A 17,963-nucleotide genomic window follows, 5' to 3' on the forward strand; every position below is an offset into this window, starting at 1 on the left:
AGGAGGTCAGTGGGTGCTGTTGCCTTTGTCTAGTTCTGAATCATCTATTTCTCTGTACCCTCCCTCCCTGAGTCAATAATCCTACAAGTATACTGGGGGCCCTGTGTAGTATCTCATCCCAGCACACACTGCAGTACTGGGCACATATTAAAGGTGTGGTTGAATAGCAGATCATACTAAGACTAGCAAGCCCTTCTTGAGAAGTAGCAGTCGCTTTTGCTTCCAGTGGCGACCAGGTGCCCACTTTTCCACCTCTGTCCTGTGACCAGGGCTTGACAACTTCCGGACTGAAGTGTCTACTGTAGGTTGGGGTCCTGACCTCCAATATCTTCCAGCGGGGCCTGGACCTCTGAAATCAGCTGACCCCACGGCCCTGGCTGGCCCCACCCGCTCCAAGCATGGTGAGGGAGGGCATAGATTGGCCCAGGAACTTGTCTGGCCGCTCCCGCCTTCTGTCTACAGCCGGCGCTTCCGCTGCTGCCGAGCTACAGCCTCCCCACAGTCGCTGCTCTGGCACCCAGGGAGTCCTGGACTCCGCCCTGCCAACCGTGGGGGGTCGGGATTGTCCCAGCACTTGGGTAAGACCCCCCCCCCCGGACTTGTCACTGTTCCTCTTCTGGAAGGGCACACAGGTCCCTGGCGTCTCAGCTCGGTGGGGCGCTTCCCTGTGCAACTTTCAGGTTGGTCTCTGCTGGGGACTGTCCTTTACTCAGGCGAGCGTTTCTTGGATGCTGGCCTCCATGAGGATGGGGGAGGGCCTCAGGCTGGCCACCGGGGACCTGAGGGTTCAGACTCCCCAGAAGGTGCGCCTTGTGATGACTTACTCCGAATAGCCTGAGGTGAGAACAATTCCTGAGCAAAAGCCAAATCTGGGAAGTTGGGCTGGGCCCAGACCCTCAGCAACTGGCCACGTGGGAGGTCCACTCTCACACCAGGAGCTGGCAGAGACTAGAATCCGTGTATCAGAACCTATTAGACTGGTATTCAGAGCTGGTTAAACTTTGCTTCTCCTGTGGGGTTCCATCCCCTCCCCACCTCCGTGAGCGCTGCCTCTCCTCTGCCTGGGGCAGTTTGTGTGCTTTCCCCTTGCTCTTCTTTAGAGGCTTTTTCTCCCCAAAGCGTGGGGTTTAGAGCGAGTGCTTGGGTCTGGGCTCTGAAAAGTCACCTCTGTTTCCTCTTCTGCTGGTGTCACTACTCTTTTCTTAGCCCCTCCCTTCCCTGATGCCCCACCCACTCTTTATCTCAAAACTTCCTTTAATCTGCTGGGCCACACTGCCCAGCCCCAGAGGCTGGGGACAGCGAGAGGATGACAGTATTCCTGCATGCCTTCATTTGATCAGAGGTTTATGCAGGCAGGTACTTCCGTTCACTGTGTCCCCTTGTAAGATTCCTCCACTGCTAGATGCTCATTGAACATCTATGTCCAAGGTTCACAGTGAAGGGACAGGGTATTCTGATGAATCTGCGCCATTCCACTGCCAGCTTACTTGAGGTTAAAAAAAAAAAAAAGGACACCAAACTAAAAAGAGAAAAAGTCTTGGTAGGGACGCGGTCTTCCTCCCATGCACAATGCCCTGGACTCGAGTTCCAGCAAGGACCAGGGATACAGGACTGTGAAGTGTGAACAGGTACATGTTTCCGTGCAGACTATTGAGGCGGGGTCGAGGAGGCTACCTGGAGATGGTGCCATTTCAGCTGCTGTTGCTGTGGTGACAGACTGTCAAGTCTCTGGGTCTCCTTATCATATTCCCACCATAACGTGCCAATGATCTGTCTCTCTGGTCCAGCAGAATTGACATCTCTAGGGATTTTGTTAGGCAGGCTTAACTTCTGCTTTACTGAAACAAAAACCTTATCGTATGGGGGCTTGAAAGATGATGGCTCAGCAGTTAAGAGAACTGGCTGCTCTTCCAGAGGACCAGGGTTCAATTCCCAGCACCCACATCACAACCATCAGTTCCAGGGGAATCTGACAAACTCTTCTGACTTCTAAGGGCACTAGTGGTGAAGTAGCTCATAAACATACATGCTGGCGAAACACTCATCTATATAGAATTAGAAAGAAAAAAAAAAACTGGGTGGGACCCAGCACCCTGAATGTCAAGGGGCCCTTTGGGTGTCCCTGATGCAGGCTGAAGTTTGGGCCCTTCTAGGACCTAGTACAGGCATCTGAATATGGGACTGTGGTCTGGGTATTGGGGAAGGGGCCCAGAGATAAGGGAGATGTAGTCCCTGTCCTTGGGACTCCATGGATGTCCATGGAGACGTCTCTGTAGTAACAGATGGGGCAGAACCTCTGAGGACTCACAGGAACCAGTTCAGACAGGATATCGCTCTGTGAGTCGCAGGAGCCTCTGTAGGGAGATTGAGCTCTCTGTTGTACACTCCTGGGATTTAGCCTCACTCAAGTCCTCCCTGAAGTCTGAGTGAAGCCCCTCCCACAGTGTGCCTGTGGCAATCTGCCACGGGGCTCTGGACTTATAGTCAGGAGAGCTGAGTCTAGACAACTTCCACCAAGCATGTCTTTTTGAGCATCCTTTTCCATCTCTGGTCTTTACTCTGTCTATGTCTAAGATGGAGGCTCTGGATTGAGGCTGGTGAGCCTGAGGCTGGTGAGCCTGAGGTGGTCCTCAGGAGGTGGTCCTCCAGAGAGACAGGAGCCTGGGGTTGGAGGTTCAGTAGCGGTATCTGTTACATTAGGTGTGGACTCAGTAAGATGAGCTGAATCCAGGTCTCTTGATCTGCTGTCTTCCTTGCAAGGCTTCATCATGTTGGGCCTGCTCACTAGGCGCAGAGGAGTCATAGAATTTAAACCCTGTTGCTGGTCCATGAGGCCCTCTACAAAAGGTTCGTGTCCCGGAAGCCCAGGACTGTGCTGTCCTGTCAGGCCTTTGGCCATGCCCCTCCTCCCAACCTACCCAAGCCCATTCAGGCTCTAGATTGGCGTGAGTACCACCTCCTCTAGAAGCCACTTGGATCTCTCTAGTCCTCGGTGCCGTGTGTGTGTGTGTGTGTGTGTGTGTGTGTGTGTAGGCCAGAGTTATTTTCTTCAATTGCTTCCTCATCTTTAAAACCATTTTAACTTATTTTATTTATGATCATTGAGTATGTGTGTATGTATGATGTGTGTATGGAAGCGGGGCACATGTGCCATACATCTGTAGAGGTCAGAGGACAACTCTGTGTGGTCAGTTCCACCATTGTGTGGTTCCGGTATTGTTGGGCAGTATCTTAGTCAGTGTTCTATTGCTGTGAAGAGACTCATGACTAAGCAACTCCCATAAAAGGAAGTATCTCACTGGGGGCTTGCTCACAGACTCAGAAGTTTATCATCATGGTGGCGAGCATGGCGGCCTCAGGCAGACATGGTGCTGGAGAAGCAGATTTCCACATCCAGATCCACAGGCAGGGCAGTAGGTCAATACTGCAGCTGGCTTGGACTTAATGAAACCTCAAAACCAAGCCCCCTAGTGACACACTTCCTCCAACAGCCCACACCTATTCCGACAAGGCCACACCTCCTATTTCTTGTCAAATAGTGCAACTCCTTGCTGACCAAGCATTCGGATATATGAGCCTATGGGAGTCATTCCCATTTAAACCACCACGGGCAGCAAGCACCCTCGGCACGTTGAGCCTCCTCATGGTCTCACTTTATTTGTTGAGACAGATCTCTCAGTGAACCTGGAACTTACCCATTCTGTTAGATAGGCTAGTCAGCAAGCCCTAGGGATCTTGTATGGGATCACAGGTGCCCACCACCGCACCCAGCTTTTTACATGGGTGCTGAGGAGCCAAACTCAGGTCTTCAGGCGTGTAATAACAAGCGCTTTGCAAACCGAGCCATCTCCCCAGCCTCTACCTCAATTCAGTGGATATTTGCTTCTATGTGTCTGCATCCAGGTGTATACATGAATGTAAATACCCTTGGAGCTCAGAGACATTGCATCTCCTAGAGCAAGAGTTACAGATGGTTGTGAGCCACCTGACATGAGTGTGGGAACCAAACTTGACTCCTCTGGAAGAGCAGCAAGTGCCCTTTACCACTGAGCCATTTCTCCATTCCCCCCTCTTTTTTTTAAAAATATTTGTTTATTTATTATGTATACAATATTCTGTCTGTGTGTATGCCTGCAAACCAGAAGAGGGCACCAGACCTCATTACAGATGGTTGTAAGCCACCATGTGGTTGCTGGGAATTGAACTCAGGACCTCTGGAAGAGCAGTTGGTGCTCTTAACCTCTGAGCCATCTCTCCAGCCCCCCCCCCTTTTTTTTAAATGACAACGTCTAACACAGTAATATAGATCAAGCTGGCCTGAAACACACCAAGTTGCCTAGGCTGGCCTTGAACTCATGGCTGATCTTCTACCTCAGCTTCCAGAGTATTGGGATGGCAGGCATGAAGTAGCACATTGGGTGCCTATCTTGCTCTCTTTAGTGTATAACTTCAGTTTCTCATTTGCAGAGGCTGAGTGCTGGTAGCTGACAAGAACACACAATGTGACAAGATACACAAGAACACATTTTATCAGCTGCATGGTGACAGAAGAAGCAAGGGGCAGACGGGACCATCCCATCTGCTCTGTACTGGCCAAGCGCCTAGGATGCATCCCTTCCCAGCCCCGAGGATTGTACTTGTGGGGTAGGAGCAGGACCAGCAGGAAGTCTGAATCTCAGAAGGGGTCTGGTGTTCTAGGATTCATCTTTAGCCGCTTTGGCCTCCAAGACTTTTTGTCCTGTCCAGTGTGAGCCGCAAGCCCTCTGGCTTAAATCTCTTGCAGAAGTGACAAAGGAAAGGAAAAATCCTGGAGGGCTATCACCTGTTGATGGCCTTGGATGCGGGCGTGCACAGTGGACTTTGGCAGGTGCCTCTATTAGAAGAATCACCGGTTTATAAGGAAGTGGCTGTTAGGGGCTGGTGTATCGTCTCCCAGTTCAGCAGTTGCTGGATACAGGCCTCCTAGGCACAGGAGCCAGTGGGCAGCACTCTGGAAGGTGAAATCCTGGCAGGTGGGTCTGGTGTCTCTCTAGGAGGCTTTGGCAGCTCTCTGGCATCCTGCCAAGCTCCAGCCTGCCCTCTTGCGGATGAATGGAATCCCTGGCCAGAGAGCGGGAGCTCTGGAATCTTGGAGCCATTCTGTTAACTAAGGGCAGTGGGTAGAGGGTTGGAGTTTGGCTGAGTCTAGAAGCATAGTCTGGTGGTGCCAGTAGGTGGGCACCAGTTCCCATGTGGCTGTGGCCCAGCTGGCGGGCGCTAGGGAGCCTTCTGTGCTAGGGTTGGGGGGTGCACAGAGGGTGGATAGAGGAGAGGCCAGGACATGGGGCGGAGATACTAACAGCTGGCCCCGGAGGGGGCGGGAGCTTGGGAGGAGGAGCTGTGAGAAGCCGGCTGCTTTTGGAGAGGCTGGCCGCCTGTGGCTCAGGTGACCAGAGGCCCTTGAGCAGCGCGCAGAACCCTCAGGGCCTGGCAGGTGGAGCAGCAATGATCCAGAATGTGGGAAACCACTTGCGAAGGGTACGGAATGGTGGGTTAGGGTGGACCGGGAGCCAAATGTGGGGTTTCCCCTATGTGTGGCCCAGAAAGTAGATGCTTCCGTCTTAAGTCAGGATCTGCATCCCCAGCCTCACTGTCCGCTGTTCTGCAGTCCTGTCTGGAAGGAGAACTCACAGAACCCACGGACTTCTTAAGTTATAACTGGTAGAGTCGCCAAAGAGCCGTGGGGACAGCAGGCTCCCCCTGGCTGGCAGTTTGGGGCTGGGTGGAATGGAATCCTCTGTAGCAAGTTCTGGAATTCATCCTGGTGCCGTGTGTGTATGTGTGTGTGTGTGTGTGTGTGTGTGTCCTGTGCACAGTTCTCCTGCCTTCTGAGCTCAGGGCTTGGAGTCTGCTGACCTCCCTAGCTCAGGACTCTAAGTCTACGGACCAGACAGAATTTAGGGTGTGAGGGTGTGTGTGTGCAGGCAAGAAGGAGAGTAAGGACACGGCCATGTGAGGGACAGGCCATGTGGGACATGTCCTGTGGAGTGACCTTTGGGAATATATTTTCCCGGATCCTCCTGACTGGGACTTTTGGAGAGGAGATAGGTGCTGAGGTCCCCGAAACACCCAAGCGCTCAGCGGCTCGCTGGGGGCCTTTGGCCTGGTGCCTGGAGAAGGACCCAGGACAGCCTGGGCAGCCTGGGCAGGACACAGTAGCTGTCAATTGAGGACGTTTCCGAAGAGGCTTTTAAAGAAGGGCCCTGGGGGCAAATACATGTCTCACCCGCCTCTTTGCCAGCTGCCATTCAGCTCAACATCCCCAGCCCCAGGAGTTGATATCTCACCAAGTCCCCCCCCCCCCCACATCTGCTCTCACAGCAGAGGGCACCTCTGAAGGTAAAGTAACTGTGGCACCTGCTTACCTGCTCAGACTTACCTAGCAGGTCACCGTCTTGGTGGCATGCTTGCCCTGATCACTCTCCGGGTCCATCCCTCTGTGTTGATAGTAGCATCATACTGACTGGCTTCTTCTGCCTCGGTGAACCGCCTAGACTCTCTCCAGTTGCTGCGCACTCCGTACCCCCCGCCCCCCCAGTGATCTCAGCCTCCCTGTGCCTCCCCTAGCCTGCTGTCTCTCTGGTAGTTTCCGTCTCATTCCTCAGATTCAGCTGGGATGCTGCCTCCTCCAGAAAGTCTTCCTAGATTTTTCATGACGCCATGTACCCTTTTTGAGCCCCGCTCTCACTGGGATGGGAGCTTGGCTTGTATTTCTATCCCCATACCCCAGCGAACTTTACAAGCTGTGCTTAGCGTACCTAGGCCTGGCCAGGGGCCAGAGGATATCTAGAGAATGAATGTGGGCATACAGTCCTTCAGCCAGGCCCAGGGTGGAATCTGAGCCGCTGGGCCTCTTGCTCCTGTCCCCTGAGCCCCGGGTAGGATGTCCTCAGACTCCGACTTTGCCAGGCAGCATGCTGGGCGCATGCACATTTCCTTGCTCTATTCAGTGGGGCGGGCTTGTTTTACCCTCCCTGTGGTGGCTCCTCTTCACTGTCAGCTTGGCTGGGCTCAGAATCTGGGGATGTCTGCGAGAGTGTTTCTGTAGAGGTCTAAGTGAGGAAGAAGACCCACCCCGAATGTGGGTGACACAGTCCTATGACTGGAGCCCTGACTGAATAAAAAGAGAAAAAGGAGACAGTATTAGGGTACCAGCACCATCTCTGTGCTCCCCAACTGTGGACATGGTGTGACCAGCTGCCACCATCAGGTCGTTGCCTGCTAGACTGTGTTTTCTCAAACTGTGAGCCAGGACGAGCCCTCCCATCCTTAAGCCCCTCTGTTGGGTGTTTGGTTACAGCAGGAAGGAAAGTAACCAATGCTCTCCACCCTGTTGCTCCCTCCCTACCCTCAACCCAGGTAACTCAGGCTCAGAGGGGTCAGCAGCCTGTTTAACGGCAGAGAGGCAGGAAGTGACAGTGCTGGGATTTGAACTCAGTGGTCCTCGTTCAGAACTTTTCTGAACATGAGCTTAGCATTGCTACCCTGAGCCCTGACTCAGCTCGGCTAGCATCTAGCCTCTGGCTATGGATCTGGGTGTTGGGTGTGGAAATTGGGCCACAGGGCCACAGGGACCTCACATTAGTTAAGATGACATTCATCGCCACCTTTGAACTTGTGCCTGGTTGGCAGATCTTGAATTTCTGTGGCCTCTTCTTAATTTCCTTTGTTCCAATGGAAAAAAGAAGAAGAATTTGGGAACACTTTCTTTTTCTTGATACTGAGCTATTTTTATTTTTATGTTTGACACAGGGTCTCATGTAACCCAGGTTGCTTTCAAATTTGATAAGGATATTGCCAAAGATGACCTTGAACTTCTGATCCTCAGTTCTAGCCTGGTCCAGGTCAGCTCCCAAAGGGGCTTAGCAGCTGTTTTGACTCTACAGCTGGTGATGGGCTATTTGACCCCTTTTTCCTGAGACTCCTTGCTCACTTGTACTAATGGCAAGCTGGAGTAGACCAGAACCAGCAGTGGGCATCTGTTCTCTGCTCATAGCCTGGGTGCTACTGCAGACCTCCACAGGACCCATTGATTCCTTTGAACCCCAGGACAGCGGAAGTAGCTTCTCCATACTTCATCCTCTCCAGCCTCATTAGGGGTCTACATCAGAATACGTTGAAGTTTGGGAAGCAGCCCTTGGATTGGAATCTTGTCTTTCTCCCTCCTTCTATTACTTCTTCCTCTTGTTCTTTTTTGTTTTGTTTTGAGATAGTTTCACTATGTGGCTCAGAATGGCCTTCTATTCCTGATCTTCCTGCCTCAGCTTCCTGAGTAATGGGATTACAAGTATGTGTCATTGTGCAGGGCTTGGATTAGAATCTCATTTTCAGGTCTGGGAAGTTGGCTCAGTGAGTAAAAACACTTGATGTGCTAGCAAGAGGATACTAATTCAAATCCCAAGCATTTATGCAAAAACCTTGGCGCAGCTGTAATAGTGGCAGAGCTGGGATTTGAACTCAATAGTCCTGGTTCAGAGCTTTTCTGGACATGAGGCTTAGCATTGCTACCTTGAGCCCTGGTTCAACTGGGTAGCATCTAGTCTCTGGTTATGGATCTGGGTGTTGGGTTCCAGCATTAAAGGGTAGAAACAGGTAGTTCCCGGAACTAGCTGAAATTTTAGCCTAGTTTAAATTGTCAGCTTCTAGCTTAGTGAGAGAGCTTGCCTCAAAACGATGATGTGGAGAGGACAGGACACTTGACATTGCCTCTGACCTCATGCATGTGCACAGACATACATACCTACATATTCACCTATACACACCACACACACACACACACACACACACACACGGAGGAAAAAAATCTCATGTTCACCTATTATTCATGTTGTGACTCTAGGTCAGGTGTTAGTCCCTGAACCCCTGTGCTGGGCAATCCTAGACGTCCCCCAGCCTTGGGTCCGAGGAGTTGGCATACGCCTCTGATGGTGGTCCTCACCATGTGGCAGGAGAGGGGAGGCCGAGAGACAGAAAATGATAATGCCCATCATACAAGAGGAGCTCAAAATGACTGAGTGGACGAGTGTCCCAGGGCTTGAAGGGGTTGCAGTGGTCATAGAAGGTTCTCTGGAGGAGAATCGAGGCTCAACAGTTTGTTCAGGAGCTGCATGTGATCCCCAGACTCGGCCACAGGCGGATGCCCAGTGTTCTCAGTCTGTCTAGTTGATTTGTTTTTATCCTTCCAGACACAGCTCAGTCATCACTTCCTCTTTGGCTTCCCATCCCATGTAGCCCCAGAGGTAACAATGTCACCTTCCAGCGTTACACCTAATTCGCTTGCTCCCTACATGGGTGTCTACTGAGGGAACGGCAGGTGCATGGGTGTGCTATGACTTGTGACAGTGTGGACCCCAGCTGTTGGGCTAGTAGAGGAGAGATAAAGGCAGGCAAGCCATGGCCATGGAAACCTGCCATAAATACCGCGAATGACAGTAACAATGAGTGTCATCTATGGTTTACCTGTGTCTGAGCATGCTCGGACTCAGTCCTTACAACTCCGAATGCTCTTGTGTCCTCTATTAAAGATAAAATGGAGAAAGAGAGGGTCAGTCTCCTTCCCGAGGTCACACAGTTGTCAAGGGACATTGAACGAAGGGCTTTAAACTCAGGCTGTCTAAAGAGCAAGAACTGAGAGGGTGGGGGTGGGGTCCTGAGCAGATGACATCTGAGCAGGAGGCCTGGAAGCTGAGGAGGTGGGGGTCTCATCTGGGCAGAGGGAACCTTTCCCTTGCAGGCTTTAAGGCAGGGGAGTGCCAGGCACCTTGAGCTCTGAATGACACTTCCGTGGTTCAGAGTGGCCTGAGCCTGGGAGGAGCAGCTGCCAGCTGGCTGAAGTTGGAGGGACTACAGCTGGCCTTGGAGTCTGGGCTGGAGTCTGGAGCTTTGTTGGTGTTATTCTTGAGCTTTTTGGGGTTCTCTGGTCCCCTGCTTTAGTTTTTTTTTAATTATTGTATTTTTTGAAACAGGGTCTTACAATGTAGCCTGGGCTGCTCTTGAACTCACAGAGATCTGCCTGACTCTGCTTCTCCAGTGAGGAATTGAAGGTATAGACCACCATCCCTGGTGTTTCTTGACTTAGTACCTGATTTTCTTTAATTGGCCAGCTCCAAATGGTCCCAGCTACCTTCCTATCACCCCCCTGCTCCTCACAAGAGTGAGTTTGATTAGGACCAACCAGGAACCCATGAGGCACTAGGGGAGGAGCCTGGGCTTGGGAAGTTGCTAGCTTGGGGCCCCTTCACCCATCTTCAGTTTGACTATGGAGGCCTCTGCAACTCCAGTGAGTGGCCTTGCTGTCGTCTCTGTGCACTGACAGCGTAGGCTGGGGCACCCAGGCTGTCTGAGCTGACCCTACAACACACATACCAGGGGCTGGGGCTCCTGGACCACGTCCCCTCACCTGTGCCTAGTGTGGTACTTCTGCCATGTCGTCCCCCTAGAGCCTTAGGAGAGCTGCCCGAGAGTGAAGGGGTCCAGAGACACCAACTCATTTTGCCTGTGTCGACCACACTCATCATCTGTGAGCCACTTCCGCCTCTGCGGGTGTTGTTAGAACCGCTGTTAGGAGCGGAGACGCTGGTGAGCCACAGAACTTGCATGTCACTGGCCGGGTTAAATAATCACTCCTGTTTCTCATCAGTCTGTGGGTTTCTGCCATGGTTCAGTGGCAGGGACTGTGGGTCAGGTGAGATGGTAAAATGGTGGTTTCTGCTGAGGCCCTGCTCAATGTCAGGCATATTTAAATCCCTGAGTGTTTTACATGGCTATTGGTTTTCAACTGGTTTTACAGCTGAGAAAGTCAAGGCTCTGGTTTTACATCACTTTGACCTAGTTAGAGGTTTAAACAATCTTGTCTGGGGGCTGGAGAGATGGCTCAGCAGTTAAGAGCACTTGTTGCTCTTCCAGAGGACCCGGGTTCTATTCACAGCACTCATGGTGGCTAAAATCACTTAGTAACTCCAGCTCCAGGAGATCCAATGCCCTCTTCTGGCTCCACGGGAACCAGGCACAAATGAGTACCCAGACATACAAGCAGGCAAAGTACCAATGTACACAAAATAAAGCAAATACATTAAAGATAAAATTCTTGTCTGGCCCCAGGCTCCAACTGGGCAAGACCCTGAATGCTGTGGCTTCTCACCTTGTCCTAGGCTGACCTGGGAGAGTTGACAGCCTGGTATCTTTGCCTTAGGCCTGCTCTGTCCGGTGGCTCTAGGACAGATGGTACGGCCAGCTGGGTCCCTTGCCAGTCTCCTGGTCACAGGCCTGTGTGTGTGCCTGCCATTCCAGGCGTAGCCTCCCTGCAGGTAGGACATGACATTAGAGTCATGGCAATGATGAAAAGGACCAGTGTAAGTTAGGGACATAGGAATGACCCAGACCAGACCTGTCCTCCATAGGGCAACTGAGGTGGCCATAAACTGATAATGACAGCACATTATAGCTAGACTGTGGCAGAGGAAGACTGAGGTGGCCCTCATCACTCAAGAGCGGCCCAGGCAGGCTTCCTGGAGTAGGCGACAGTTCACCCTGTAAATGTCTCTATGGGGGCAAGCAGGGTTCAGCAGAGAGAGGCATATGTATGGAGAGCCAGGAAAGAGCCTGTTCCACAAATAAAGGAGAGTGCGCCCGTTGACTGGCTTTCTGTTCCCCTTGGCCATACGATATAGCTGTCTTTTCAAGAGCTTCCTCGGTAGCCATAACCGCACTCAGTAGATGATATATCGATGAATTGTTACTTGAGGCAACCCAGCGGGCAGAGCCAGCCTGGGAGTGGGAAAAGCAGGACCTTGGCGCCATATTTGTGCCCTAGGCAAGTCCTTTGGACAACTGGGCTTCTACTTCCTTCCAATGGCGGAGGGAAACCTGTCCCTGGCAGGATTTGCTGAGAAGTAATGGCTATGCGTGCAGAACCCCAGTAGGAAGTCCCTGTAAGGGCTGCCACACTGTAGGAATGGCTACATGCTGCCATGCTGTAGGAATGGCTGCGTGCTGGTATGCTGGCTGGCTCTCAGAGCATCTCTCTTCCTCTCTCCCTCCCTTCTTCTCTCCCTCCCTGTTGGGGTATTTTAGACACTTTGGCCTTGAACTATGTGGCTGAGGCTGTCCTTGAACTCCTGATCATCCTGCCTCCCCTTCCCAAGAGCTGGGTCTTTGGTGTGTGTCACTGCTGGGCTTCTCGGGATATTTCTCACCTCCTGAGTACATCCACGTCACAGTTTAGAGAATGCTATATGAACCTTGCCTTGGCCCTTCAGATGTCTGGGAACCAGCGCTACACCAGCAGCCTAGACTGGACCTTTGTCCCACATCTCACTGGGACCTGAGGTCCTGCTTCTCACTCCTTGGCCTTGTCCTATCTGTGACTTGAGAACAGGTTGTGATCCACCCTGGGGTGTGTCCTGGCCTGGGTCAAAGAACTAAAAGAGCTGCCTGTGGAACTCCTTAAGGCAACCCTGGTTTCCCAAAGCTGTGCGGGTCCTCATTTCCTTCAGATCCCTTATGAGGCCTGCAGAGACCAGATCAGCATTTTGTTCTTCCCCAGGTTACAGTCCTGTGAGGTGTGTGTGTGTGTGTGTGTGTGTGTGTGATTTTCTTGTGTGCTTGAATTCTGTGCACACGTGTATACATTTCACACGTATGTTCAGGACTCATTGATAGAGGCCAGTGGATGACATCAAGCGTCTTGCTCTATACCTCTCTTCACCGAGAGCAAGCGGTGAGCCAAAGGTTTAATGACTACGGGGCCAGGGGAGGGGCCGTCTTTAAAGGGAGCCAGATGTTGGGGGGGGGGAGCCCTGGTTGTTTCCCAACCCCCCCTCAGCCTCTCCCCAGGGCCCTGAGGCCCTCTGAGTCAGTGTAGTCCAGCCCTTCTCTTGCTTTGAAGATAAAAGTCAAGCTTCCGGGGCTGCAGGGCCTGGAAGGTGTGTCTCACTTGAGAGTGAATTTGAGCCTGTTGCTTTGGCTCTTTGGATGGGGATTGATGGTCCTGATCTGGCAGCTCTGATGTTTTTTTTTTTTTTTTTTACCTGAAAAGATCCCCAAACCTAGGAGGGCTCCACTGGTTATACTTGCTCTGGCTGGGAGCCCAAAGGCAACCTTGGAGAGTCTCCGCAGTGCCTGGCACTGGTGACGGGCTCCCTAGGGATCCTCCTGCCACACCTGTGCTGGCTTTCCTTTGCCCTTGACTGGCCAGTCATGGTGTGGAGGGGTTCTCTCTCTGGTGTCCATGCCTCCTTTCCCTCATCTGCTCCATTCAGGTCACTGTTATGGAGTAGAGCCTAAGACAAGGGTTAGTTACCCAAGGGTCCAGCCCAGCATACAGTAAACGCAAACCAAAGAGTGGATTTCCAAAAAGGACCTTTGAGCTGGTTCCTGAGTACTTCTTAGATGCTAGGTGCCTATGCTGTGGGCAGCTCTCTGACTCTGGGGGCTCCCTCCATCTGCTGTACCCCTTAGCAGATGAACAAGTTCCAGGATTCCCCAGCCTCCATGGAAGCAAAGCCCTTCAGGTCCCAGGTCTCCTGCCCACGACAGCTCAAGGGGTTCCTGCTTCCACTTGGCAGCCTCTCAACCTTTTCCTAACTCCCCTTGCCTGGACTCTGCCCCCGCATCTCTGTCCTCTCCTTCCCCATCTGCCTTCACTCTGCCCACCATGTCAGGGAGCCTGTCAGGGGCTCCCCCTGCACCAGGTTGACGGCTCCCTGGTCTTTTCATGTGTTTGTTCCTGTCTACATCCTCCCCCGCACCCCGGGGACCATGTCTGCTGTAGTTTACTAGGGCTGCAATGCAAACTACACTGAAACTCTGTGGCTTAGTGAGCCCATCAGTTAGTGATGGATTGTGCTTTGCGACTTGAAAGCTTGGACAAGGCTGGGCAGAGCTCCTCAGGGCGATTCATCCGCCGTGTGGGGCCCGGGTGGAAGTTACTGGGTGGTGTCTAGCTTATGGGTAAGCTCACCACGGGTATAGCTTCACTAGCATTGTGGTGAGCACCGTTGCCAGGTCGGGCTTAGCCGGGAATGTCATTCAGAGCACCCACATGCGACATGCGGATTCTTTGTTGTGACGGTCAGATTTCTTACCTGGCAGCTAGGTCCCCCACAGTTCCAGGAGCCCTCGGCTTCCCATGATTTTGGTTGAAATGTCACTGAAGGTGATGCAGACCCAGGGGAGAGGATTAGACTCCACCTTCTCTTAAGTCTTCATACCCTTTATACAGGTCTGGAGTCCCAGGAATCTCAGAAGCTAGTATGTGCTGGTGGCTATGTTTTTGCTTGTTGGTTTTGCAGGTGTGTAACCCTTTTTAACAGAGGGGTACAAATCAGAACTTTGATACATTCAGTGCACGTTTAACACTATCTGGAAAATTCTTTTAAATTTTATTTTTATTTTGTGCGCTTTGGTGTTTTACCTGTATATATGTCTGTGTGAAGGTGTTGGATCCTGGAGTTACAGACAGTTGTGTGCTGCCATGTGGGTGCTGGGAATTCAACCCAGGTCCTCTGCAAGAGTAGTCTTTTTTTTTTTTGTTGTTGTTTTTTTTTTTTTTTTTTTTTTGAGACAGCATTTTTCTGTAGCTTTGGAGCCTGTCCTGGAACTTGCTCTGTAGACCAAGCTGGCCTCGAACTCACAGAGATCCACCTGTCTTTGTCTCCTGAGTGCTGGGATTAAAGGTGTGTGCCACCACTGCTTTGTGCTGAGTCATCTTTCCAGCCATTCTGGAAAATTCTTGATCCCTTTCCTTGCTCATTTCTTTCCTGGGTTCCCCCAACTCAGTACCTATCACTTCCTGCTTGCTTCAAGCCCCTTCCCTCCTTATTTCTGATTCTAATCAAGGACTCTCAGCCAGCAGTACTGGTGCTAGCTGGACCTCTGACATATGCCTTGGGCCAACACTTCGGACAGGACCTACCCCGTGCCATTCCTTCCTGCTAACAGAACTCTTCATTCTGAGGCTCTCCACCCTCCTCTCTCTCTCTCTCTCTCTCTCTCTCTCTCTCTCTCTCACACACACACACACACCTGCCCAATGTGGGCAGACCTGAAAGGCAGCTCCCATCACCCTCCACTTACAGACTCCAGCGCTTTGAGTCAAATCTGCGCTCTGGGGATCTGCCCAGCCTCGGGCCACGTGGACCAGGCTGCCTTCTCGGCTTCTCACCCACTGCCCTCTGACGTCACAACTATCCTCTTGGGGCTTCGCATCCTCCCTTCTTTAGAAACCCCCCTCCATGTCTTTCATAATTGCTCCTCATTCATGCATGCATTTAGCCAGGTCTCAGCAGGAGCCCTCCCCCGCTACCGCCTCAGACTGGAAAATTACCTTCTCTTTTCATCACATTCCCCAGTCTTTTCTTTATGTCTCTTTTCTTTGTGAGACAGGGTCTCATGTAGCCTAGGCTGACTGGCCTTAAGCTTGTAGCTGGGACTGAACTTGAACTCCTGATCCTTCTGCCCCCACCTTCCAAGTAGCACAACTGCTTTATGCAGTGCTGGAGTTCAGACTTCCTGAATGCTAGGCAAGCACTCTGCCCACTAAGCCACACCCCTAGTTCTGTTTTCTTTCCTTCTTTAAATGGTCTTGTCCCCTTTTTGCTTGTCATGAGAGAACAGACCATTCTCTTCAGTGTTCTGTAGAAATGAATGGGAGTCCTCCCTTCCTCCCTAACAGGGTTTCTCTGTTTAGCCTGGGCTGTCCTGGAACTCACGCTGTAGACCAGGCTGGCCACAACCTCAGAGACCCACCTGCCTCTGCCTCCCTAGTGCTGGGATTAAAGGTGTGCGCCACCACCACTTGGCACAAATGGGAGTTTTAACAGAGATAACAGCATCCATCTGTAGAGCTGGTTTCTTTCTAACTGCTTTTCTGGAGTGCTCTTGACCTTACTACCTCTTAACTGTTACCCTCCAGGCCTGGTTTTTAGCTAGCCCTCAGATGCTCAGCTAGAGGGCTGAGCCCAGACTATGCCTAGCCAGGTACCCATCCCTGTTCTCCCTCCAGCCTGTTGTCTGTCCCGTCTAGGCACTAGTTCCACTCCTTCTGGTTTCCCTGCTCACAGGGCTGGGCCTCAAGCAAATCCCAGCCTGTGGCTGCCTCTTCCAAACTGAGTCATTCCTCCCTCTCCTCCCCTCTCCCACCCTACTGGGCTGGGAAGCCTCAGCCGCCACAGGGCCACGCTTTGGTTAACAGCAGGAGTTAACCACAGTGGAGTTTGTGGACAGATGTACTCAGGAGGCTGTTTTCACATCAACAACTATTGAGCTGGAGCCAGCCCTGCACATAACCAGCGTAAAACAAGAGGACAGTGGCGGAAACGCTGAAACACAGGCCCATGAAGCAGCCTTTTTCCAGGCTTCCCAGCTTGGCTTTTTTGTCTGTTTAACCTTTCAGGCAGCTGCTGATGACCAGACCCATCTTTATTCAAGCCTCCATCTCCACGTTTGGTCCTGTACAATCGTGACCCAGCAGGCTTCTCCCAGGTTTGGCCCACCTTGTTCCCACTGACCCCCAGCTGTCCTCTAGTAATCCCAGACTTTAATTCCAGGAGTCTGTTTCCTGCCCGAGGGCCTGGAGCCTTCCTAGAACTGGGTGGCGTGGTGTTCGGGCAGCCATCTAGTGTGGGATGCCTGTGAGGACCACAGACTCTGTCCTGACCAGCCATGATTCTCAGTTGAAATGAAGCCCTCGTGTAGCTTTGTGTCCAATTGGTAGTGAAAATTGGCAAGAAAATTGAATAGGTAAAAAAATTGGTAGGAAAAATGAATGTTATGGCCACAGGCCCTAGCTGCCTTGGAAGCATTCTCTGTACAGACCACCTGGCTGTTCTCAGCAGATGTCTTACCTCTGGGACCTGTGGGCAGGGTTCTTTTTTATTTTATTTTATTTTATTTTATTTATTTATTTTTTGACAGGGTTTCTCTGTAGCTTTAGAGCCTGTCCTGGAACTAGCTCTTGTTGTACACCAGGCTGGCCCTGAACTCACAGAGATTTGCTTGCCTCTGCTTCTCAAGTGCTGAGATTAAAGGTGTGCGCCACCACCCGTCAGACTGGGCCTAGGTTGTTTAGCAACACAAAGTGCTGCAGTGTGAGAAACTTCCTGTGGGTCAGGTCCTGCTCTAAGCACCCTGACTCCTTCCTGTGACACTCGCATTTCCATTTTATAGATGCAAACAGCGAGGGGCAGAGTGGTTTAAGTTATGGCTCAGGGTTCTCCTGTGAACAAGAGGCAGCGACACATCCAGACTTCCAAGAGTCTGCAGGGCTTTGCCATAGCCCTCTTGCCAATCACCCCCAAACCTGGATTTGTCTTTCTTCCCTTTCTGCTCTTCTGTTTTTCTTCAGCAAGCTTTTCTTGTGGCTCAGGTTCCTCTCACAGAGTTTGGGGAAAATGTGGGGCCAGGACAGGTCAAGATTATTTTGTAGCCCATCAACTCCCCTGAGCTAGGGGCTGGAGAAGCACCTGGGGTGGAGGGGGGTGAGCTCCTGCGAGAGCAGCTTCTGCCACGGGCTGCCTGGCCCTGCTTGGCATCTCCTGTCTGCAGAGAGGCCACTTAGGCCACTCCCTGTGCTGAGTGACAGGATGTGTTCAGTCGATAAATCATGCCCCTGCTTCCACCACTCTGCAGTGCTTCTTGGGAATGCTTCTGAAACACAGAGAACTAAGTTGGGTTGAGTCAGAGGAGTCTGGGTCAGGGGTGGGGGTGGGGAGCACAAAGTGACAGGAGAGTTTGAGGATGCCTGAGGGTTAGTAGAAGGGGCCCCACTTGCTGGGGGAAGGCCTGAGCACCGTCCCTTAGCAGGGTGGAGGCTGCTGGGCCTAGAGAGCAGCTGGAGGGGCCCAGCCCGGCTGCCAGCTTCCTGGGGCAGGAAATCTTAGCTGCTCAGAGTCTCACAAACTGTAAGCAGCTCAGGCCCAGGAATG

General features: G+C 52.0%; 1 protein-coding gene across 2 annotated transcripts in view; it reads left to right on the forward strand.

Annotated features, from left to right (window-relative positions):
• The first annotated feature begins 497 nt into the window (after positions 1 to 497).
• Positions 498 to 17,963, forward strand: part of Acot11 (acyl-CoA thioesterase 11) — a 49,649-nt gene continuing 32,183 nt past the window's right edge. The window contains exons 1-2 of one of the 2 annotated variants that reach the window (XM_041652199.1): positions 498 to 578; positions 4,468 to 5,012. Coding sequence is in view for 1 of the 2 variants with exons in the window: in XM_041652198.1 (XP_041508132.1) it covers positions 5,485 to 5,517 (33 nt within the window). In the remaining variant the exon portion in view is untranslated. Of the gene's footprint in view, positions 579 to 4,467; positions 5,013 to 5,341; positions 5,518 to 17,963 lie in introns of those variants that run through there. The other variant, XM_041652198.1, reaches the window with a different exon arrangement.

The sequence above is a fragment of the Microtus oregoni genome, unplaced genomic scaffold (genome assembly GCF_018167655.1).
Source record: "Microtus oregoni isolate MIOR12 unplaced genomic scaffold, Mior012 000005F_ref0000423, whole genome shotgun sequence".
Lineage (NCBI taxonomy): Eukaryota > Metazoa > Chordata > Mammalia > Rodentia > Cricetidae > Microtus > Microtus oregoni.